The sequence below is a fragment of the Coenobita brevimanus genome, chromosome 2, assembly GCF_032717465.1.
Source record: "Coenobita brevimanus isolate Jiangsu-jjx chromosome 2, ASM3271746v2, whole genome shotgun sequence".
Classification (NCBI taxonomy): Eukaryota; Metazoa; Arthropoda; class Malacostraca; order Decapoda; family Coenobitidae; genus Coenobita; species Coenobita brevimanus.
The window spans coordinates 3,814,196-3,837,886 of record NC_136955.1 but is presented as its reverse complement, the minus strand read 5'-3'; the positions used below and the strand labels follow the sequence as shown (position 1 = coordinate 3,837,886).

The 23,691-nt window shown below is 43.1% G+C and overlaps 1 protein-coding gene across 1 annotated transcript in view; it reads left to right on the top strand.

Annotated features, from left to right (window-relative positions):
• The window catches only part of LOC145391147 (protein O-linked-mannose beta-1,2-N-acetylglucosaminyltransferase 1-like), a 48,063-nt gene extending 25,037 nt beyond the window's left edge, over positions 1-23,026 (top strand). The window contains exons 6-14 of the mRNA XM_080265829.1: positions 2,184-2,311; positions 10,070-10,140; positions 10,348-10,483; positions 11,525-11,649; positions 12,031-12,232; positions 18,540-18,730; positions 18,877-19,057; positions 20,320-20,429; positions 22,954-23,026. Coding sequence (XP_080121955.1) covers positions 2,184-2,311; positions 10,070-10,140; positions 10,348-10,483; positions 11,525-11,649; positions 12,031-12,232; positions 18,540-18,730; positions 18,877-19,057; positions 20,320-20,429; positions 22,954-23,026 — 1,217 coding nt within the window. The remainder of the gene's footprint in view (positions 1-2,183; positions 2,312-10,069; positions 10,141-10,347; positions 10,484-11,524; positions 11,650-12,030; positions 12,233-18,539; positions 18,731-18,876; positions 19,058-20,319; positions 20,430-22,953) is intronic.
• Positions 23,027-23,691: the final 665 nt, after the last annotated feature.

Genomic DNA, 23,691 nt, shown 5'->3' with positions numbered 1-23,691 from the left:
AGAGAGCAAGAGTGGGTGGGTGTGGGTGTGGAGAGCTGGAGTGGGTGTAGGTGGGTGTCGGTAGGTGTAAAGAGAGCTTGTGTGGGTGTGGAGAGAGCTGAAGTGGGTGTGGGTGTGGGTGGGTGTGGAGAGAGCCAGAGTAAGCATAGGTGGGTGTGGGGAGACCTAGAGTGTGTGTAGGTGGGTGTACAGAGGACCAGAAGGGTGTACAAGTATGTGGGTGTGGAGAGAGCTAGTGTGGGTGTAGAGAGAGGGAGAGTGGATGTTAGATGATGTAGGTGGATGTACAGAGAGCTAGTGTGGGTGTAGTTGGGTGTGCAGGGAGCTAGAATGGGTGTGGGAGGTGTAGGTGGGTGTAGAGAGGGCATAGTGAGTGTAATTGATTTATATGGGCTCGGTAGGTATAGATTATTGTACAGAAACCATAAAGTGAGGGTAGTTGGGATTGACTGGATTTGTAGGGCTGTTAGATAGATGTAGGCTGTGGTAGATAGATACAGACTGCTTTAGATAGATAGAAGCTGCATAGGTGGGTATATTATAGAGGGAGTTAGAGGTAAGCGTAGGTGAGAGCGTAGGAAATTCAATCATTATCATCATCATCATCATCATCGTCACCCCACGGCACTACATTTTATCCAGACATAAAGTTATCAGCTGGAAAACGTATATTTACTATTGGACAAGTAAAATATTAACCATTTGCTGGGTGACATGATGTGAAAAAAGCCATCATGAAAACTGTTTGTCAGTTGTTGGGAAAGCCGAACTCTCCAAGCGTGTCAACCGTCAGCGCAAAAAATCGATCGAATTATGCCTTACCGATGGATCCATACACGCATATAGATGGGTGGAGATAGATAGTTAGTTAGATAGATAAATAGATATAATACTTCATCGGTTTGAATAGGTAAATGAGCTCCAGACCTTTCAAAAGCTATTCTCTAGTCAATACGGTGCCAGGCGGGAACAATTTAGTCTTCTGAAAAGCCAGTCCCCCTGTTAATTCACCTTTTCAATTATTCAAGCAGTGTGGGCGTGAACAAAAAGCACCAGGGATCATTAATAGAGTCAAAACAGCCCTTGTAATTAGTGTCTATATTGTGTAACCGTCTTTGTTAAGCCCGCCAAAAATACAAAAATACATAGCAATTAGCACCAGATTTCATAATGACTTTTGCAGACTTAACGTTGGAAATACCATTGTCCAAATAACCTCCTGCTCGAATTTCAAAATGTTAATGCTATAGACTTAGTGGAATTAGTTTTGTATTCTGATTATGTTTGTCTGTAATGAATGGTTTTATGTTTCAGAGTTTGAGGTGTGGTATTGATGGTTATGATGGTGGTGGTGGTTGTAATGATGATGGTGGTGGTGATGGTGGTAGTGGTGGTAATGGTGATGTTGTTGTCGGTGGTGATGGTTATGATGATGATGGTGGTGGTGGTTGTGATGATGATAATGGTGATGGTGGTGGTTACGATGATGATAGTGATGGTGGTGGTGATCATGGTGATGGTTGTAATAATGATGATGATGATGATGACATACAGTACTGACAGGTGGTAGGTGGTGGTGACCATCATCCATTCTCTTGATGTAGTGCTGCCTACTTCTTCCTTCACCGTTTATAATTCATTTCTGTGTCTGCTTTCCTCTTCCTGTTTCTTCCATCTTTCTTGTCACCTTTTTCTCTTCTTATTTTTCCCACTCTTCTTGTCAGTTTTTGTTACAGTTATTTACACTCCAGGTGGCTCTGTACTGATTGACAAGCTTAACGATTTCCTGCAAATTAAGAGACCATTTACAGTGTTGGGTGGTAACCATATAACCAGATGATGGGGTGATGTGGAGCCTACTATGGTGTCTACGTTAACTGGGTGGAAAGATGCAATTGTGGCATCCATCCGAGAACCAAACCTCCCCACTTTTTTCCTGTGCTTTGTTGTGGAGCTCTGTCTACTGCAAGGAAACGTATTCACTGCATGGGACGGCTCTACAGGGGTGGTTTCTTGCCTGCGCTTGATGGGTATGCTCAGACGGAAGACCGGGGTTACTTAACAACAGTATCAACTCTAATTTACACACACACAAAAAAAGTAAACGAATAATAATAATAATAATAATAATAATAATAATGTCTCTAGCAACTTTTGCCTCTAAATCTTCCCCTGCTTCGCAGAGAGTGAGTGTGAGTGGCCAGATGGAGAGGAGCAACACAGGCGTCGAGAATTCTGCAGTCACATTGAAGGCTACGGATCTGTGTGTTCCTGTGTCGACCCCGCTCCTCTCTCCTTCACTACAGAGCCGGTATGTACACTCCAGAACACAAAAACGTGGTACAGGCAAGGTGCACGCGATCCTTTCCCCCCCGTACTGGACGACCGGTCACTTCTTGTATTCTCGTCAGTCAAAGTAGCTCCCTAACACCTCTTCCCTAGCTGTTTATTTTTGGATGTTGTTGGTTGATAGCCTTTTGTGCGTTATTTGTGCAGTGTATGGCGATGTTTGAAGGATTTGGCTCCCTAACACCTCTTCCTTAGCGATTTGTTTTTGGATGTAGTTGGTTCATATGCTTCTGTGTGTTATATATGCAAGTATGACGGTGTTTGAAGGATATGTATAACAGAACAGGACAGTATGGTATAATAAGCAAAATAAATCGCTTAGGAAAAAGGTGTTAAGGAGCTTCCTTACATGACAAGATATTCGTCCTTTTGCAGCTTATTTCACGTAGCTCTGTGGCAGAAAAGGACAATACTACGGCTCTCAATCCTTTCCTTAGCACTTCTTCGTGACTAGCATCATATTCTAACCCCCCCTCCTCCTGCTCCTCCTCCTCCTCCTCCTCCTCCTCCTCCTCTTCCTCCTCCTCTATTTGTCACAGCTCAGCATTCAAGATGGAGAGATGACAATTTTAGGCCAGGTTAAAGTGAACAGAGTATACCATAACACTACATTGGCGAGAGCAACCGACCACTCTTGCCCTAAATGTCTTAATCGCCTAGCCCAGGGCCCCTACTCTCCTGATAGCGATGGATTGAATGATGGATGGACGAAAGTGTAAGAAATATCAGAAGGGGAGATAAGGCTGGGGAAAGAGAAGGGAGGAAGGAAAAAGAGAGAGAGAGAGAGAGAGAGAGAGAAAGCAAATAAAGGAAGAAATTAATAGAAGAAAGGAAAGTTAAAAATAAAAATGAACGAAAAGGAGAGAGAGAGAGAGAGTGTGTGTGTGTGAGAGAGAGAGAGAGAGAGAGAGTGTGTGAGAGAGAGAGAGAGAGGGAGGGAGAGAGAGAGAGGAAGATCATTTTGGGGGTGACCTGAAAGCGACCTGCCAATTTCCTGCTTCTGTGATAGTAGAGGAAGCTATTAATTATGTCAGTGTGCCCCCCCATCCTCACTACACCCTCCTACACCCTCACTACACCCTCTACACCCTCCTACATCCATAATACACCTTCCTACATCCAGAATACACCCTCCAACACCCTCACTACATCCTCTACACCCTCACTACACCCTCCTACACACTCACTACACCCTCCTACACTCACTACACCCTCCTACACCCAGAATACACCCTCCTACACCCTAAATCCACCCTCCTACACTCTAAATACACCCTCCTACACCCTAAATACACCCTCCAACACCCTAAATACATCCTACTACACCCTAAATCCACCCTACTACACCCAGATTACACCCTCCTACACCCTAAATACACCCAAATTAAGTGTACATATTAGTGACTTATTTGCACCCTACACTTACACTCTTTCTATCTACCTAAAGCTACACTACACACTCCTCTACCTACCTACACCCTTCTACACCCTCAATACACCTTCCTGTACCCTCCTACACCCTAAATCCACCTACCTACACCCTAAGTACACCTGCCTACACCCTAATCCACCCTCCTACACCCTAAAAACACCCTCCTGCACGTACCTGTACCAAAAATACACACACGACACCCACCCACACTCCCCCAAAATACCTTCCTTTATCCACGGCATAATAACTATACTTATATTTCCTCCTCCTCCTCCTCCTCCTCCTCCTTCCTCTTCTTTTTCTTCTTTCTAACTCAACCCCTTGAAGCCTGGTCCAGCAGTACACCTTCCCTCACCCACTTCCACCCTTCTACACCCATACCACACCCCTTACACCCCAAATACACCCTCCCCATAAACACCACACCCACTTTTTGTAAACAGAAGATGGAGAGAGGTGGATTGTAGACGGGTAATTTCAGCCTGCAGTCCACTGGGTTCACGTTCTCTTGAGTTACAGATTCTATACTCTTTTTACTCTGACTTGGCCTAGATTTTCGTCCTTTTGCTGCTTATTTCACGGAGCGCAGTTGGCGGAAGAAGACAATGCTACAGCCCTACCTACTTTCCATAGCACTTCTTCGTGACAGGCATCGTACTCTAGTCCTACTCTATCCTTACAAACATTCGTGATGGAAAGTGGCAATTTTAGGCCAAGTTAGAGTAAAAAGAGTATCATAACCGCTTTGCTATCCCCCTCCCTCTCTACCCCTCCCTTTATCCCTCTCCCACCCCCTCTTTCCCTCCCTCTCTCCCCTCCCTCTCTACCCCTTTCTTTATTCCTCTTCCCCTTTCTTTCTCTGCCTCTTTCCCCCTCCTTTCCCTCCCTCCCTCCCCCTCCCATCCTTCTCTCTCCCATTCTCCAATTCTCTCCCTCTCTCTCTTTCTCCCCCTCCCTTCCCTCTCTTCCCCCTCCCTTCCTTCCCTCTCCCTTCCTCCAACTCCCTCCCTCTCTCCCCATCTCATCCTTCTCTCTCCCTTCCTTCAACTCCCTCCCTCTCTCCCTTCTTCCAATTCCCTCTCTCCCCTTTTCTTTGTATCCTTTTCTTTATCCCTCTTTCCCTCCCTCCCTCTCCCTCCCATCCTTCCCTCTCCCTTCCTCCAACTCTCTCCTTCTCTCCTCTTCCTCCTCTGCCTTTCTGCCTCCCTCTTTCCTTCTCAGTTTAAAAAAAAAATCAAAATTTCAGAGTTCCTCCATAAATTCGAATATTATCTGAGAGTACCAAAGATAAGATGAAATAAATACAATACCATAAGGGGTTTAATAACAGGAAATAACTGAAAAATAACTGAAAATAACTGAAAAATAACGGAAAAATGAAAATAACTGAAAAATACCTGAAAATAACTAAAAATAACTGAAAAATACCTGAAAATAACTAAAAATAACTGAAAAATACTTGAAAATAACTGAAAATAACTGAAAAATAACAAAAAAATGTAAATACCTGAAAATAACTAAAAATAACTGAAAAATAACTGAAAAATAACTGGAAATAACTGAATAATAACGGAGAATATTACCCCTGATGTCTTCTTGCCTATCCACGGAAAGGAGGATGGTTTGGGGAAAGAGAGAGGGGACAAGCAGTTATTGATCTTGTGGTTATTTATATTTTGAGTGATTGATTGAGTCTGTTTTGGTGATTGCAGGTAGTGGTGGTTGTGGTAGTAGCTGTGGTGGTGGTGGTAGTAGATGTGATTGTGATTGTGGTGGTGACTATTGTGGTGGCGGTGGTGGTAGGATTGTGGTAGTAATAATGATGGTGTTGTGGTGGTGGTTGTAGTTGTCGTGGTGTGGTTGTGATAGTGGTAGTGGGATTGTGGTAGTGATGATGGTGGTGATGGTGACTCTTGTGGTGGTGGTGGTGGTTGTAGTAGTGTGTTGTGGTAGTGGTAGTTGTGATTATAGTTATAGTGGTGGTAATGATGATGATGATGATGATGATGGATTAGGAAATAGTTAATGAAAAGGCCATTAACCCTTTCTGTACAGTGACGTATCTCTTTCTCTCTCTCTCTCGATTTTTTCTCCTTTTGTTCCTTCTTTCTTCCTCTCCCTACGCTCTCTCTCTCTCTCTCTCTCTCTCTCTCTCTCTCTCTCTCTCTCTCTCTCTCTCTCTCTCTCGATTTTTCCTCCTTTCGTTCCTTACTCTTTCTTCCTCTCCCTATGCTTTCTCTCTTTTCTCTCCCCCTCTCTCTCTTTTCTCTCTCTCCCTCCCTCCTCCCTCAAACAGATAACACTAATGAACTTTCCTTCCTTCCTCCCCCTTCCCTCCCTCTCTCCCTCCTTCCCTCACTTTTCATTTCTCTCCCTCTCTCCCTCACTTTTCGTTTCTCTCTCTCCCTCTTCCCCTTGCCTTCCCCTCCCCTCCCTCTGTCCCCCCTCCCTTTCTTTACCCATTCCCTCCTCTGCTCTTTCCTTCTCCTTCTCCCCCTCCCTTCCTTCCTTCTCTCTCCCTTCCTCCATCTCCCTCTACCTTTCAGCCTCCCTCTCTCCTCCACTTCCCTCCCTCCCATCCCCTCCCCCTTCCCCTCCCTCCCCCGCCCTCTCTCTCCCCCTCCACCCCCTCTAATTTTCTCTTTCGCTCTTTCCTCCTCCTCCATCCTATTTTTTGCTCCCTGCCTTCTCCTCTCTCTCTCTCTCTCTCTCTCTCTCTCCTCCTCCTCCTCCTCCTCCTCCTCCTCCTTTCCATCTTCCCCCTCCTCTCACTCTTTTCTCCCTTATCTTTACATCTCTCATCTCTCCCTTGGTCTCTTTTCCTCTCCCTCCATTTTCTCTCTCCTCTCTCTTCTCTACTTTCCTCCTCTCCTCCTTTTTCTTCCCTCCTCTCTATCTTCCCTTCACTTCTCTCTTTCTTCTCCATTTCTTTCTTCTCTACCTCCTTTTCATATTTCCTTATCCTCCCCTCCTCTCCCTCTCCCTTCTTCTTTCCTTCCCTTTCTCTCCCTTTCTTCTCTCTTCTCTTTCCTCCCATCTCTCCATTTCCTTCCCCTCCCTCCATCACTTTTCTCCTTCCTCTCCTTTTCTTTCTTCCCTACCTCTTTGCTTCTTCCTTCTCTTCTCTCCTCCTCCTCCCCTCCTCTCCCCCTTTCTCTCCCTCCCCCTTCCCTTCCCCCTCCTCCCTTCTTTCCATTCCCTCCCCATCCCTCTTTCTCTCCCTCCTCTTATCTCCTTTTTCTTCCTCCACACAATTTATACTTTTATTTGACCAGTGATCAGGGGAGACAGAGAGAGAGAGAGAGAGAGAGAGATGGAAAAAGGGAGGAAAGCAGAAGAGAAGAAAATAAATAGAGGAACATGATGAAAGGAGAATGGAGAGAGAGAGAGAGAGAGAGAGAGAGATGGGAAGAGGGAGGAAAGCAGAAGAGAGAGAAGATAAGTAGAGGAACATGAGGAAGGGAGAGGGGAGGGGAGAGAGGAGGAATGAGAAAGGAAGGGAAGAGAGAAAAGTTAGTTGAGGAGAAAGAAGAGGAAAAAGAGAGAGAGAGAGAGGGGGAGAAGGAGAGAGAGAGAGAGAGAGAGAGAGGCGGCTAGTAGTAATGAATGACAAAACTTCGCTACATTAAAACTTCATTTAATTACGGCAGTGAATTACAGCATCTCATTTCATAGTCGCCTTGATAGATTGGTGGGTAGGTGGGTAAGTAGATGGGTAGACAGGTAGATGGATGGTTAAATTAGCATTAGGATAGATGGATAGATGGTTGCGGGGATGGGCTAGTGGGTGGGTTGACCGATAGATAGATTTTTGAGCTGGTATAGAGGTAGATAAATTGTGGAATAGGGAAAAGGATAGCTGAATTTTGGGTAGGTAGGATGGTAGATAGTTAAGTGGGTAGGTAGGAGGGTAGATGGATAGGTGGGTAGGTAGGAGGGTAGATGGGTAGATAGATGGATGAGTAGGTGGGTAAGTAGGTGGGAAGACAGTATGGTGAGTGTACAGCAGTGTGATTGGGTAGGTGATAAACTATCCAAAAACTTCCATTTCAAATTAATTAGTTTTGTATTTTCAGTGCTAGTTATATGGGAAAATTTTATAATAGGAGAAACACATTCAGGTGGTTTGGCCATGTGGAGAGGATGGAGAGTGAGAGACTGGTGAGGAGAGTGTATGTGAGTGAGATAGTGGGGGGCAGAGGCAGGGGAAAGCCAAGGATGAGATGGAGGGATGGAGAGGTATATGAGAGAGGGGGGTGTGGGCTGGGAGCAGGGCAGTGAAATGGTGGGGGACAGGGTGACGTGGAGGTGATTTGTTTGTGGCCACCCCTTACGGGATTAAGGCGTCTGGCAATAGATAGATAGTTAGATTTTATTATATTTTGAAAACTTTAATAACCTAAAATAACGACTGCTTGTATGTGTTTGTCTAGAGTAGTATTAAATCTATAGTGTGTTTACGTTAACTTGGCAAAGATCTCTAACCTCCTTTCAGCTTAGTTGTTGACCATGGCCCATACTGTCGTCGGTTAAGGAAGCTCCCTGACACCTGTTCCCAAGTGATTTATTTTGCATACTTGTCATCCTCTTATTTCTTATTTTGCTTATTAATCCTTGTCCTCCTCCTCTTTGTTATTTAAATCATTGTAATATCACCATACTCTGGATAGATAATGCGCAGAAGAATATTAACTAGCCATATCCAAAAATAAATCACCAAAGACAAGATGCTAGGGAGCGTTTGTGGTCCGGTTCCCTTTCATGAAAATAGGTTGAATAAAGTTTTTTTTTTTTTTTTTTTGGGGGGGGAGGGGGGGGAGGTGGTGAAACATGTGCAACAGGTCCGTGTTACTATGCTTCTTTTACTCTAACTTGGCCTAAAATTGCCATCTCTCCATCTTAAATGCTGAGCTGTAAAAACACATTAACACTAGAATATGATGCTAGTCACAAAGAGGTGCTGTGGAAAGGATTTGGAGCTGTAGCATTGGCTTTTTTGGCATGTGTAGATAGATAGAAAATGAGCCACGAAAAGACGAAATTCGGGGCCAAGTTAGAGTGAAAACAGTACAGCTGCATCACTTTATGCTTTTTCTTCACCAAATCTTCATTAAAATATGGAAAAAAAAAATGCCTATACCTGTACTCTTTTATTTTAACTTGGCACAGAAGTTCCATAACTCCATCTTGAATGCTGAGCTGTAACATTGGAATAATTGTAGAATACGATGATAGTCACACAGAAGTGCCCGGAAACAATGTAGAGCCGTAGCATTGTCTTTTTCTGCCTCTGTTCATCGTGAAAAAAACTGCAAAAGGACGAAAATTTGGGGAAGAGTGTAATAATGTTTCGCTGTTTCCATTAAAGTTAATATCAGCAGCTTCCCATTGTACAAAACCAACTATTTATATAAAGATTTGGTATTTTAAAACATATTCATGAGTTTACTGAGATTTGTCTGTGATTACAAGGGTGGATGAGTAGATAGATTGGTAGATAGATGTTAGATGGGTAGATCGCTAGGTAGGTAGGTATATTGTTAAGCTGATAAACATAATAAATAAATGGATAGGCCAGTAGGTAGATGGATAGATGAGATCAGTTGAAGGAAGGTAGATATATAGCACACAGTTAGGCAAGTTGATATATAGGTAAGTAGATGCATAGATAGACCAATAGACAGTAAATGGGTAGATGAGTAGATGGATAGGTAAGTTGAGTGCTGGGTTTATGGGCAGGTATGTAGATGAGTCACGGAATTGATGAAAAAGTAGGTAAGTAGGGAGTTAGTAGGAACATTAGTAAGTAGGGAGTTAGTAGGAACATAGGTAAGTAGTGAGTTAGTAGGAACATAGGTAAGTACTGTAGGGAGTTAGTAGGAACATAGGTAAGTAGGGAGTTAGTAGGAACATAGGTACGAGTAAGTGCCACATACCCAAAACTGAAATTTACAGCTTATACTTACCCCCTAAACCTCAAAGAAATAATATGAAGTGGTGTTTTTTTAGTTTGTGTATGTGGAGCAAGGATTCCAGGAGATTAACTGATGTGTGAATGATTGTGTGGCCCATTGTACTAGACATGCTGTTGATATTTCTCCCATGGATGTTCTTTCTCTCCTTGTTTTCTAAATCTTTCCTCACCCCATCCTTAGCTGGTAAAAATGGTTAGGATAATGATAATGATGATGATGAGGAGAAGGAGAAGAAGGAGGAGGAGGATGTTGATGTTGGTGGTGATGATAATGATGATTGTATGATTGTTTTTATCCTCCCATCTACCCACAGCTGCTCAACAACCAAGTTCATGATGTCCCAGTGGCCATCATCGCCAGCAACCGACCTCATTATCTCTACAGGTGCGACTTCTCAACCATTCTCTTAATTTCTCAGAGCTGTATTTTCTAGTCTTATTAGTGCCAGTTTAAATCATAAGAGCTTGCTTTTTTGTGGAAACTGGCAATTTTAAAATGATGATGATGATGATGATGCTTTTGCTTTATTGGTAATCATTCTCCCATACTCGTCATTATCCTCTTATCTTCTTTGTTTGGTCTCCTCCCTAGGTCGCTACGGTCTCTGCTGACGGCCCCAGGGGTGAACCCTGAGATGATTACAGTGTTTATAGATGGCTACTACGAGGAACCTTTGGCTGTCACCAAGCTCTTCGGTCTTAGAGGCATCCAGCATACACCTTTAGGGGTAAGGGGATGGGTGTGGAACAGTGAGAAAGAGAGAGAGAGAGAGAGAGAGTGTGTGTGTGTGTGTGTGTGTGTGTGTGTGTGTGTGTGTGTGGTGATGAGGGAATTGAGTTCTAGCCTTTGTGTACAGTAACTCCATCAAACTCATTTCCTGTCTTCAAGTTGTATTGCTGGCTACAAATGGACTATCCCTTTATGGTTTTTCATATACTACTGACCAGTATAACAGTTTGTTTTAGTGACCCATTATCATGTTTACAGTTGGGCAATCCTATTTAGAGGGTATTCTAGTCTGGCTAAAAAGATTACACGCTAACTGGTATTAATTCCTTCTGCTTTAGTTTCCATTACATCATATCTGGTTAGGGGAGATGGTGGTGCATTGGTTAACACTCACATGTAATTGGAATGACCCAACTTTAATTTTTGGGCTGATCAGACTTTTAAATAAAGTTTGTTTTCCCCCAGTCCTTGTTCACCCAGCAGTATTGGGTCAAGGGGAAGAATGAGACTTTGCGAAAACTTGACTGACTGCTTTAATAACCCTTATTTGATAAACATTGATGCTAAGCCATCTCTGTCTAATTCCACATGTATCCAGATGTGACAAGCCACAGTCATTGTGCAACACCCATGTTCCATACTTTGATGTATTGCTATGCAGCAGTACACACAGCATTGCTTGAGTATGCACTACTGATATTAATCTGAACATTAAACTTTTTTTTATTTTTTTTTATGAATATGTGAATTGGGTACCCCGAAAAAATGCACAAATTGTATTACTGTAGTTTATTTAAATCTGTTTCTTATTGCTATTGTTGTCTATGTAGTTCCAGGCTTATATGGATATGAACACAAAGGACTACAGGCTGAAGTTGTCCAGCTCCTGCAGTCCACCATCCCTCTTTGGGGGAATAGAGAAGTTGATGAAGATTTGTATAACAGGGCAGTGGAGTCGTATGCTTATAACAGTGCCCTGACATTAAGGTGTTCCTCTCCAGCATCAAATGTGTGTATTAAAAGTATGACTCTTTTGCAGGTGAAGAATGCACGTATAGCACAGCACTACAAGGCCTCACTGACAGCAACCTTCAACATCTTCCCCACTGCACGCTATGCCATTGTCCTGGAGGAAGACTTGGATGTGGCACCAGACTTTTTCAGGTGAGATTGGTGGAGAGAGAGAGAGAACTATATTGAGCTTAGGGGAGGCATTTTGAATTGAAAAGGTTAGATATAGCCTTCATTTATGACTTCACTAATTGGATTGCTTCTGAATTGAATGATATTGTCTACTGGTGCCTTGTTTAAACAGGATATTAAACCACTGGATTGAAGACATTAAGATGGAGGGATTGGGTGGAGAGGTATGTGAGTGTGAGTGGTAACAGTTGGAGGGAAGGCAGCTGTGATACCAGAGGACAGGATGATATGGACAGTTTCTTTGTGTGTCCCTTTCCAAGATTAAGGTTTGGCTGCAGATAAATAGATGTCATGTGCTACCATCTGTCTGTAGATTCTAATGATACATTTTTTCTCCCACAGTTACTTCAGTCAGACATTACGGTTGCTAGAGGAAGACCCTTCACTGTACTGCATCAGTGCATGGAATGACCAGGGTTATGACCACACCAGCAACGACCCGGCTCTCCTCTACCGTGTGGAGACAATGCCAGGTCTTGGCTGGCTGCTCAAGAGGTCGCTGTATAAGGATGAGTTGGAGCCTAAATGGCCAACCCCAGAGAAGGTACTCTAGATGAAAAATTACAAATTATTGACAGTATCTAAAACAGAACATACAGGGCTGATTGTTACAATGTTTAATGATACAGTTTAACACTGTTTAATTATATCATTTTTTTCTAATGCAAAGAGAAGGCAGAAAACTTGCAAAAAGACATCCTTTCCAAAAAATAAAGTTGAACAAAAGAGAACTAAAATCAAGAGCCAGTCATTCTAAAATGCTTGAACACAATGGATTTAAAAGGTCAGCAGGTTTTAGGCAGAGAGAAAGACAGTTCCAGATTTGACCAGTCATGTACATAAAGGACTGACGTTTTCGTTTTTAAATCGTTTTCGTTTTTAAAGGCTCCAACATGCTTGCATGTGTCGGCCTTGGTCACCTAATGGCGGCTCTCCACGCTGCACGATCCATTGCAGCCTCCCTGTTGAGTCCCTTAACCCTAAGGTCACACTTAATGACCTCGTCCCATGTCTTTCTCGGTCTACCCCTCATAACCCCACCCCCAATATTAACACTTCTCACCTTCTTCACCCAGTTATCATCCCCCATCCTCTCCACATGTCCAAACCACCTCAATCTACCTCTCCTCATCACAACACCAATACACTCCAGTCCCATCCTACCTCTCAACTCTTCCATTGTAAACCCAGCCCCTCCAGGCCTTGGACGCAGGGACGCACTGCACATCTACCTAATCATTGTCGTTTCTGTACGTCTGAGCCGGCGAATATCTTCCTCCTTCACTGCCCAGGTCTCACTGCCATACAGCATTACACTCCTAACACATGCTGCATACAAAGACCCCTTAGCACGTAGGGAGAGCCCTCTCAATGTCAGGAGAGGCAAGAGCTCCCTGAACTTCTTCCAACCACTTCTCACCCTAGCCACAGAGCTAGCTCCAGCCCCACCTCCAGCACACAACATGTCTCCCAAATAACAAAACTCTTCCACACACTCAAGAGATTCACCAACAAGTTCAATCCTTTCACGTCTGACAATCTCCACCTGCTCACCCCGGCACGCCGTACACATGACAGGGAGTGCTGGAGCTCCCGTTTCATCAGCCCTCAGGACTAGTTCCTGACCATTCCCCTTTGCTGAACTTTTTCAGTGTCTCAGTTACACAGAGAGTAGGCCAGCATGCTCTCCAGTACAAATTTCTCTATCTATCTTCACCAAACTACATGCACAGTACACACTACACTTCCTATTCAAAATTAACCAAAAATGGCGTTGATTCACCCAGCCTCGGAGTCCCCAGGGGGGGGGACCATAAATGCCCCCGCCATCTGCCCCTCTCCCGGTGACGACTCGAGGTGCCTGGAACCACTGTCTGACTCTCTTCTTCTTCATTTCTGCAACATTCGCGGCCTTTCATCTAACTTTCGCTCTGTTGAGCACCACCTCTCCTCCTCTAAACCTCACCTTCTTTTCTAACGGAGACTCAGCTGTCTGAGGCAACTGACAGCAAACCCTTTTCTGTATCCTCCTACTTTCTCTATACTCATTTCAAAGCCAAAGGTGGCTGTTGTGTATACATACGCAACGACTTATCTTGCTCTCGTGTTCCTGAACTTGATTCTTCTGAATTCTCCACTCTCTGGCTTCGGCTTTCCTGTCATTCTCTGACTAAATATATCTGTGCTGTTTACTTATCCCCTAATTCTACTGACTATCAAAAATTCTTCGACTATCTTACTTCTACGATGGAACACATTCTGTCCATTTCTCCTTTCTCTGAAATCTCCATTCTTGGAGATTTCAATGTTCACCACCACGGATCCACCTGGTGAACAAGCCTACATCTTTTCTATCCTTAATGACCTAGAGCAGCTTGTACAGCACCCTACCCGTATCCCTGACCGCCTTGGAGAGAGCTCCAACATACTTGACCTCTTCCTCACAACTAATCCTTCTGCTTACTCTGTTAATCTTTTCTCTCCGTTGGGCTCCTCCGATCACAACCTTATTACCTTAACCTGTCCTATCGCTCCAGTACGGCCTGCGGACCCTCCAGGGAAACGTCGTCTCTGGCATTTTGGAGCTGCGGACTGGGAGGCCCTCAGGCAGTACTTCTTTGATTTTCCCTGGAATGATTATTGCTTCCATGGCCGTGAGCCATCTGAGTGTGCCTTGCGCATTACGGAGGTTATTCTCTCGGGCATGGAAGCATACATTCCTTTCTCATATCCTTTGACTAACGCAAGAAAGCCTTGGTTTAATCACGCTTGTTCTAATGCTGTCCGCAACAAGGAGAAGGCCTACAAAAGGTGCCGGAGCCAACCCACCCCTGAATCACATAATCTTTACGTTTCTGCCCGGAATCGTGCTAAGTCTGTTCTTCGCTCTACTAAAAATAATTTCATCCATACTAAATGCTCTCAACTCTCCAACTCGAATTCTTCTCGCTCCTTCTGGCACCTTGCCAAAAATCTTTCTAACAACTTTACCTCATCATCCTTCCTCCTCTTTTCTACTCTGATGGTTCTGTAGCTGTTTCTTCTACTGATAAAGCAGATCTCTTCGCACAGACTTTCTCCTCCAATTCCACCTTAGACGATTCTCGGTGCTGTTCCTCCATCACTTCCCCCTCTGACTTCCTCATGGCTGACATTAAAATTTCTTCAGTTGATGTATTTTCTGCCATTACTGGCCTCAGTACTAACAAGGCATATGGGCCTGATGGAGTCCCTCCTGTTGTTCTCAAAAACTGTGCTTCTGTGCTTACACCCTGCCTAGGCAAACTATTTCGCCTTTGTCTGTCAACTTGTACCTTTCCTTCTTGCTGGAAGTTTGCTCTCATTCAGCCAGTCCCAAAGAAGGGTGACCACTCCCAACCCTCCAACTATCGTCCAATTGCTTTAACGTCCTGTATTTCAAAGTTTTCGAGTCAATTCTTAATAAAAAATTTTAAGGCATCTTTCCTATCACAACCTTCTTTCCGATCGTCAGTATGGGTTCCGTCAGGGACGCTCCACTGGCGATCTTCTCACCTACCTTTCAGACTCCTGGTCATCCTCCTTTCGGGACTTTGGCGAAAGCTTTGCCATTGCACTTGACATCTCAAAGGCTTTCGATCGAGTCTGGCATAAATCTTTAATTCCAAACTGCCCTCCTACGGTTTCTATCCTTCTATCTGTGCCTTCATCGCTAGCTTCCTTTCTGGTCGTTCTATAGCCGCTGTCGTAGACGGCCATCGTTCTTCTCCTAGATCTATCAACAGTGGTGTTCCTCAGGGCTCTGTCCTATCACCAACTCTCTTCCTTTTATTCATCAATGATCTTCTAAGCTGTACATCTAACCCTATCCACTCATACGCTGATGACTCCACCCTTCATCTTTCCATTCGGTTCCCGCAACGCCCATCTCAACAGTTACTTCAAGAAACAAGGGATGAGGCTATGGCACACCTAATGTCTGACTTGGCTCATATCTCTGACTGGGGTAAAAATAATATGGTTGTCTTTAATGCATCTAAGACTCAGTTCTTACACCTATCAACCCGACAAAATCTTCCACAGGTATACCCACTAATGTTTAATAATATTCAGATTAATCCTGCATCATCCTTGAACATGCTTGGGGTTTCATTTACTCGGGACTTATCTTGGAAAGATCATATTACATCTCTTGTAAAATCTGCTTCCAAGAGATTGGGTGTGCTTGACTCCGCTCTTTTCTTTACCCCTGCACAATTGTTGACTCTGTACAGGGGTTTGATCCGCCCCTGTGTGGAGTACAACTCTCATGTGTGGGGAGGCTCCCCACATACAGCTCTTCTCAATAGGGTGGAGTCAAAGGCTTTTCGTCTCATTAACTCTCCTCCTCTTACTGACTCCTTCAACCTCTGTCTCTTCGCCGCACTGTTGCATCTTTATCTCTTTTCTATCGCTACTTTAATGGTCACTGCTCCTCTGAACTGTCTGCTTGCATTCCTCCACCTCTACGACGGGCGCGTAGCACCCGTCTGGCAGCAAACTCTCATCCCTTTTCTGTCCAACTCTCTAATGCAAGAGTTAACCGTTACTCCCAGTCTTTCATTTATGCAACAGGTCAGCTCTGGAACTGTCTCCCTCTGTCTGTATTTCCTCCTGCCTATGATCTCCAGTCTTTCAAACGTAGTGTGTCCAGGCATCTCAAAATGATCGGATCTTGAATTTGGCTCTCTATTGTATTTTGTTTTTCTCTTGGAGGGAACTGTTACTGCGGGCTCATGGCCTTTGGTTCCTTCTTCCTCGCATAAAAAAAAAAAAAAAAATCAGCATTATCTCGCAGTCTACCTCTGATACCACTACATCTCTTATGCACCCATTTATCACACACACCGCACAAGATGGAATTACTTCCCACGCCCTTGTGGCAAACTGCACATGGCCACTCTCCCTCGTCTTTGACAGTACCGCCACCAACCCTAGATATCATCACTTTTGTTTTATCTGCATTTACCCTTAAACCCTTTTGCCCCATACCATCTCTCCACTTCCTAAACCTTTCCTCCACCTCCCTTTCATTCTCTGCAATCAACACCAAATCATCAGCATACAACAACTCCCACGGGAGTCCGTTTCTAAAGTCACGTGAAAGGGCTTCAGGTACCATGATAAACAACATGGGACTCAAGACTGACCCCTGATTCACACCAACATTCACGGAAAACTCATCACTCAAATTTCCATTCATTCTCACCTGGGTGTGAGCACCCACATACATGGCCTTATACCACCCTAACCAGCCACTCCTCCAAGCCAAGCTTTCTCATTGCCCACTTCACCACCTCTCTAGGGACTTTGTCAAAGGCCTTTTCCAAATCAACAAAAACAAAATAAAGATCCCTTCTCCTACCAATATATTTTTCCTGAAGCTGTCGAACAATGAATATGGCATCAGTGGTCCCCCTACCTGGCATAAATCCAAACTGCATCTCATCAATATTCACTCTTTCTCTAATCATACCTTCTAAAACTCTCTCTATTACCTTCATTATCTGATCTAAGAGCTTTATACCTCTATAATTTCCTCTTTCCAGGGCATCACCCTTTCCTTTATACACATTTACAATTACACTCTTCAGCCAATCATCTGGGACAACACACTCATAAATAATCCTATTTATCAGGCCAGTGACTAAACTCACCCCTATATCGCCTGAGGCCTTCAACATTTCGGCAGTCAACCCAGACACACATTACAAGTTAACTCCTGTATGTGTTTGTGGTAAGTGGGGGCACTCACCATCCACTCACCCAATTAATACTGCACTCGGGTGTCTGCCCATCCTCTCCTCCATCCTTCTTTCCATTCATTCTCTTCTCTCTTTCTTTCCTTCATTCTTTCCTTGTCCTTCTACCTACGGATGACTTTATACTCCCTCTTCTGTCTTTCTTTCCTTCATTCTTTCCTCTTTCGTCTCCCTATGGATGACTCTACACTGAGTGACAAGCCAAATGGTTTCCTGTACACCAGGAAACCATTTACTATGCTGGGTGGTAATCATATACCCAGATTTGGGTGCCTGGTGGTTTAGTGGGTAATTACGGCGCTCCAATCGGATTGAGACGCTGAAGGTTTATATCCGAGGGGTGGTTGGGGTTATTTGCTCACATAATGTCACTCAGGGATGAGTGAGCCTGGTCACTCTCATCTTAAATGTCAAGATCAACTTGCCTATCTTTGGGCTCCTACTCTTCTCATGGGGCAACGTAGGATTGGACGATGGATGGATGGATTGTAGAGTGTAGCAGAAGAAGAGTGATTTTGTGCAACTGGATGGGTCCAGTGTGCCCTTCAGAGTGGGGGAAGGATGCAAGCAGACAGGTCAATAGAGTAGTGACCATTGAACTTACAACAGTAGAGGGAAACTGCTGATTTTTTACTCATGTCATATGTATCTCGTAATCAGTTTCACTTATGTCATCTATCTCTATACTGTACTAATGTGCTGTCATCCACTCTGCAGTATATAACCAGCATTGTACCTCATCCATTCCTAAATCATCCTCCAGTTCATCTCTCACATACAGTACCTTAACTCATCCTCCATTTCATCCATCCTGCCATTCACATACAGTTTGTGACTGTTATTCAGCATTTCAGTATTTCTTTCATACCCTCATTTATGTTCCATTTCATCCATCCTTTCATCTATCCTGTCATTCACTTACCATACTATTATTCATCATTCCAGTGTCTCATTCATACCTAATTCATCCACCATATATTCACTGACAGTACTCATACTTTAATTCACTTTGCATTTCATTCTTCCTCCCATTCACTTAACATCAACATCCATTTATCTTTGCATTTACAGATGTGGGACTGGGACATGTGGATGCGTCTGGGTGAGGTGCGTCGGGGGCGGGAGTGTGTCGTGCCGGATGTGTCACGAACCTTCCACTTTGGGTCATCCGGGCTCAACATGAATTCATACTTCCAAGACACATACTTCAAGAAACACTCCTTTAACGCTATCCCTTATGTAGAACTGAGGGACATTGATAGGTAATTTAGTATCAATATTTTGTTCTTTACCCACCCTGTTTAGTTGTAGAAAGTAGGGTTATGATGATGATGATGATGTTAATGATGATGATAATGTTGACAGTGATGATGATGAAACCCAACTTTAATCCACCCACACCTTACAGCCTAAAGAAGGATGCCTACGAAGACCTGGTAACAGACCTTATCCGTGGAGGGAAACCACTAGATCACAGCATCAGCCCGTGTGATGCTTCCTTCCTGCCTGATGCACCCCAGGGCACTCACCTCTTGTTTATCCGCATGACACACCAGAAAGACTTCTCTACATGGCTCCAAGTAGCCAAAGTGAGTACCAAGTCTTGCATATTGGGAGTCATTGTATCATAGTTTCATACTGGCTTTTCATCATGGCTCCAAGGTGTCATAAGCAAGTATGGTTGTTTCTTGCTCTGTTAGAGGTACAGTTAGTTCCTGTTTAAAGTTGTTTCAGTATTAAGCTGCTGATGAGGTAACACTTTTTCTTTACTAAAAATAGCATTGATTCATTGTGGTGTTACTTATAAAAAATTAGTATCACAAAGACACACATATTAGTTGAAGTTGTGTCACTTAAATGAGAACTGACTTTGGTGCAGCATAATTTTGCACTGCCAGCCATGATGAAGGAATTGCTGTACAGTATTTACATATATATGCCAACATATGCCAGACCAAATATGGTAAGCTAAAAGTACAAAAAAAAAAAATAATCATCATCATCATTTGCTGTTTGACAGCCAATCCAACTTAATCTGCAATAACATTGGGGACAGCCTATCTATTTTTTGCTAATTGTTTTGTTCTCCTCGTATCTGCTGCAAGACTACTACATTATTACAGTAGTTGTAACTCCACATCCCAGCACATGTGTATACCACCTGTTGCATGAGGGGGGAGTTTCTTTCTTCCTCCCTGGATTCATATCCCCAAGGAAGTCAGAGAGCCATCATCCAGTTCTCTCCACTCCTTTGGTAATGTGGAAGATTGGGTTATGATTTTGATTGAAGTTCACAATCAAAAGCTTAATTTCTTTTACTGTTGAAAACTTTGAGAGCTTGTTTAAGCCTGCATTTTTTTATCTAGTTAGAGTGCAAGAGGACCAAAAGGTCCGCTGTGATAACTGCTGCACTTTTTAGGTAGTACATGAGGAGGAACTACCATGAGAATGAAATGTGGCTGCAGACATGGTAGCCAACCAGACACTCATCACTCTGAGGTAGAGAACATTCAGCCAGAAGTACAGCTACTCAGTGATCCTTCATTTGGGTCACCATACATTGAGTAAAAGTCCAACCTGAGACACACACATTATTACAGATCATACCACACATCTCAAACACCTTTTTTTCCCAACAACTACTAAGAACTGTTTGGAAGTAATTAGCAGGCTTTGGCACTTGGCTTAGCTTCCAGTTCATAGAAAACATCAGCTTTACCATGGCCAACCCCAGCGTGGGGATTCCTCAAGAGGAAACATGGCATCATTTTTAGATTAGGCTATATTAATCCAGTAGTCTTGATAATACTCTTTTGTAAACATGTCCTCTGAGTCCCTCTATATCCCACAGTGTCTGCGTATCTGGGATCTTGATGGCCGTGGCTACCACAAAGGGATGTGGCGCCTCAACCTACATTCTGGCCCTCTACTGGTCATAGGTGTCCCATTCTCACAGTACTCGTAAGTTCCCTAACTCATTTATATTAATTCTTAGAAGAAGTACCCTGAGATATTGAGTGAGTAGGGAGTGAGAATGAGATAGAGAAAAAGGGAGAAATGGAGACAAAGATGAGGCGGAAGGATGGCGTGGATAGGTGTGTGAATGAGACTGTTGTGAGTTGAAGAAAGGATCACCTGATGGCTTAGAACAGAGTAGCATAGAGGTGCTTTGTTTGTGACCACCACTTCTGAGATTAAGGCATGTGACTGAAGACAGGTAGAAAGAGAAAATAACTCTCATGCGATATGTTGGTGAATAGAGAGAGACCTGAATTGGTGAGCTCAGTGCAGAAAAAAAAAAAAAAAAAAAAGAGATAAATGTGCAAAGGAAGTGGAATGTAGAGTGGCAGAGGGAAGGAAAATCCTTGTTGTTGTTGAGTAACCCTGGTCTGGCTGGCCAAGCAGACCCATCAGCTGCAGACAGGCAACCATGCCTGCAGGACCATCCCATGCAGTGAAGTGATATTCCATGTGGAAGAGTGTGAAGGTTTGGTTCCCAGATGGATGACCTGTTGGCATCTCTTCACCCAGTTAACATGGGCACTATAATAGGCTCCACATATCTCCGTTATTTAGTTATATGGTTACCACCCAGCATTGTAATTGGTTTCCTGGGTCACAGGAAACCTTGAGGCTTGTCACTCAGTGTAGAGCCACCTCAGATGGGAAGAAGAATATTAAAAAGTGACAGGAGGGATGGGAGAAATAGGAAGAGACGAGGGCAGACACAGCAAAATATAGTAATAATAAAGGTGAAGGAAGAAGTACGCATTACTACATTAAGTGATTGGATGATGGTCACCACCACCAACTACAGTACAATCCCAGTTAACCGGGTGGCTTGGGGAATTTACCTTCCCGGTTACAGATTTTTCCCGTATTTCTGATTTTCAAGTCAAATCTATACAAAGGCTATCACAGCAGTAAATACAGTTCAGGTACTCACCAGTCACATTAGGGGTTACACTAAGAGATTCCGCCTGAAAAACTGCCTTGTAAACACACACCATGGTCATAACGCACGTGTGCAATGTCTAGCAATTTGCAGTACAGCAAATTGCACCAGTCCATTGTTTACCGAATTACTGTATTCATTATATGTACTGTACTCATAAAAATTGAAAAATAAAATAAAGAAATAAAAGCTTGAACATTTATTAGTGAACTGATGATGTGTTAAGACTGCACTGTAGAATTATCATGACACCTGTGACCCACGTGAGTTTGTTTACATTTCCGACTGTTCTTCTTCTTCCCCACCTGACCTCCATCACTCCACCCCTCACCCGCCACTCAGCTGTTTTGCAGAAAATAAAATAAATGATGTACGTATGAAATGCAGGCATATTATTTATTTATTTTTCTTCCAACAAAGTAAACTTTCATTCCTATTAACATTTATATTCAGCCATTAGTGTTTTATAATGTTCGCCTTTTTCAAGTCTGTTGCATACTGTATGTCCAGCTTCTGTTTCAAGGTAAGCACGATACGCATACGTTTAGTTTGCACTTTAGGCATTTTGGAGTGTACAAATTACCGTCTATCAGTGGAACACAATAGCAAGAGAGCTTGTTTACTGTCTGGTGGCAAAACGCAGACTGGTGATTTTTGGAGGGTGTGGAGGATGACTGAATTCAAGTAGGGGAAAGAGGGGGAGAGGAGGGATGGTTAAGAGGATTTGCTAGGGATTTACATTAGCCGGAAATGCCTTCACCTCGCTCTGTCTGACTTCACCCAGCCTCGCGTGACACGATCAAATGGCGGTTTGGCGGTCCATTCAAATTGGCGCACAGTTATAACTTACTGACATTTTTACCAGCCCTTGAATTTTCCCGTTGTTCTGAGTATTCCGTTTGTCTGGATACTGGATAGCTGGGATTGTGCTGTACCAGGGATGGAAGGTGGCTGGTGCTCTGAAGGCCATAATACTAAACAGAGATCTGATTGTGGAGGCTGCCAGAGGACTGCATGAAGTGTTAGTGCCCACATTATTTTATGAGTGTGAGACTTACGAATGGCACGAGAGCAAAAAGTTAAGGGTAAGAACAGAGGAAATGGGATTATTGAGGAATGTGTGTGCCTGTGTGGAGTGTAAGGAGTAAATACATTGATACAGTAGTATGATTCATGAAAGTTGCAGTAAGTCACAGTTGCATTTTTGTTTTATAAAATAAGCGGTAACTGTGCCATATTCAGAGGCCTTTTGCGTTATTTAATTCCTTTTTTCCTTCTTTTCTGTGTACAGATAATGAAAAATATTTTGAATCATAAGCTAGTGAAGCTTGAAATAATCATTAATACAAGTAGCAGGCTGTAGTGACAAATGATTACACTACCCTAACAATGCAGTAGTCATTTGCAAAGATTATATACAGTTAACCTCATTATGGGGAATGTACAGTAGATTACATTGTATTTTCATCAGTAACCATGTCCATTATTAGCATAATTATTCATCTCAAGTAAACAAGCCCTTTCTTTCAGGAAATTCAAGCCAGCAGACTTAAAACCATTAAATATGGATACAAAAGATGAAAACAAACAAGATGGAAGATAACATTAAGCAGTCACAGAGGATAATCCAAGTTTTATATTACATCATGGGTATTTTCCTTGATCCCAGAGTCCAATTGGAGTTTATGAGATAACAAAGCAAAATATAATAGGTACAGTATTGTATTTTATATGACTTAATACAACACTTTCACATACTGTATAAAACTTAACTAGCTAATGCTGTGGAATTCTGTTTTAAGTGAAAATAGTGAAATCAAACGGTATTCTTAGTAGGGAGATGAGGAGGGAGAAGGAGGTTGAAAAGTAAGAACTGATGGAAAGAAGTGGCTGTGTGGCTAATTTAATGTGTTGTAAATGAAAATACAGTGTTAGGATGTTACTCTATGCTGTGATGTTAATTTGACTTGCAGTGTAGGTATAATCTTGGCTGCTGTTGTAATCATAAATCAGAGAGATATATCGGAGAGCAGGATGTGAGTTGGAGAGAGAGCAGCCTGATGTCAGAGGGCAAGGTAACATGGAGGCAATTTGTTTGTGGCCTCCCCCATTTGGATTAAGTTGTATGGCTGTAGGTACAAAAAATATAACAGATGGACGTAGTGATAACACAGTGTGGAGCAAATACGGTGCTGATCACAACATACTGGTACTTATACTCTCTTCGCCTTAACTTGGCCAAAAATTGCTATCTCTCCATCTTGAATG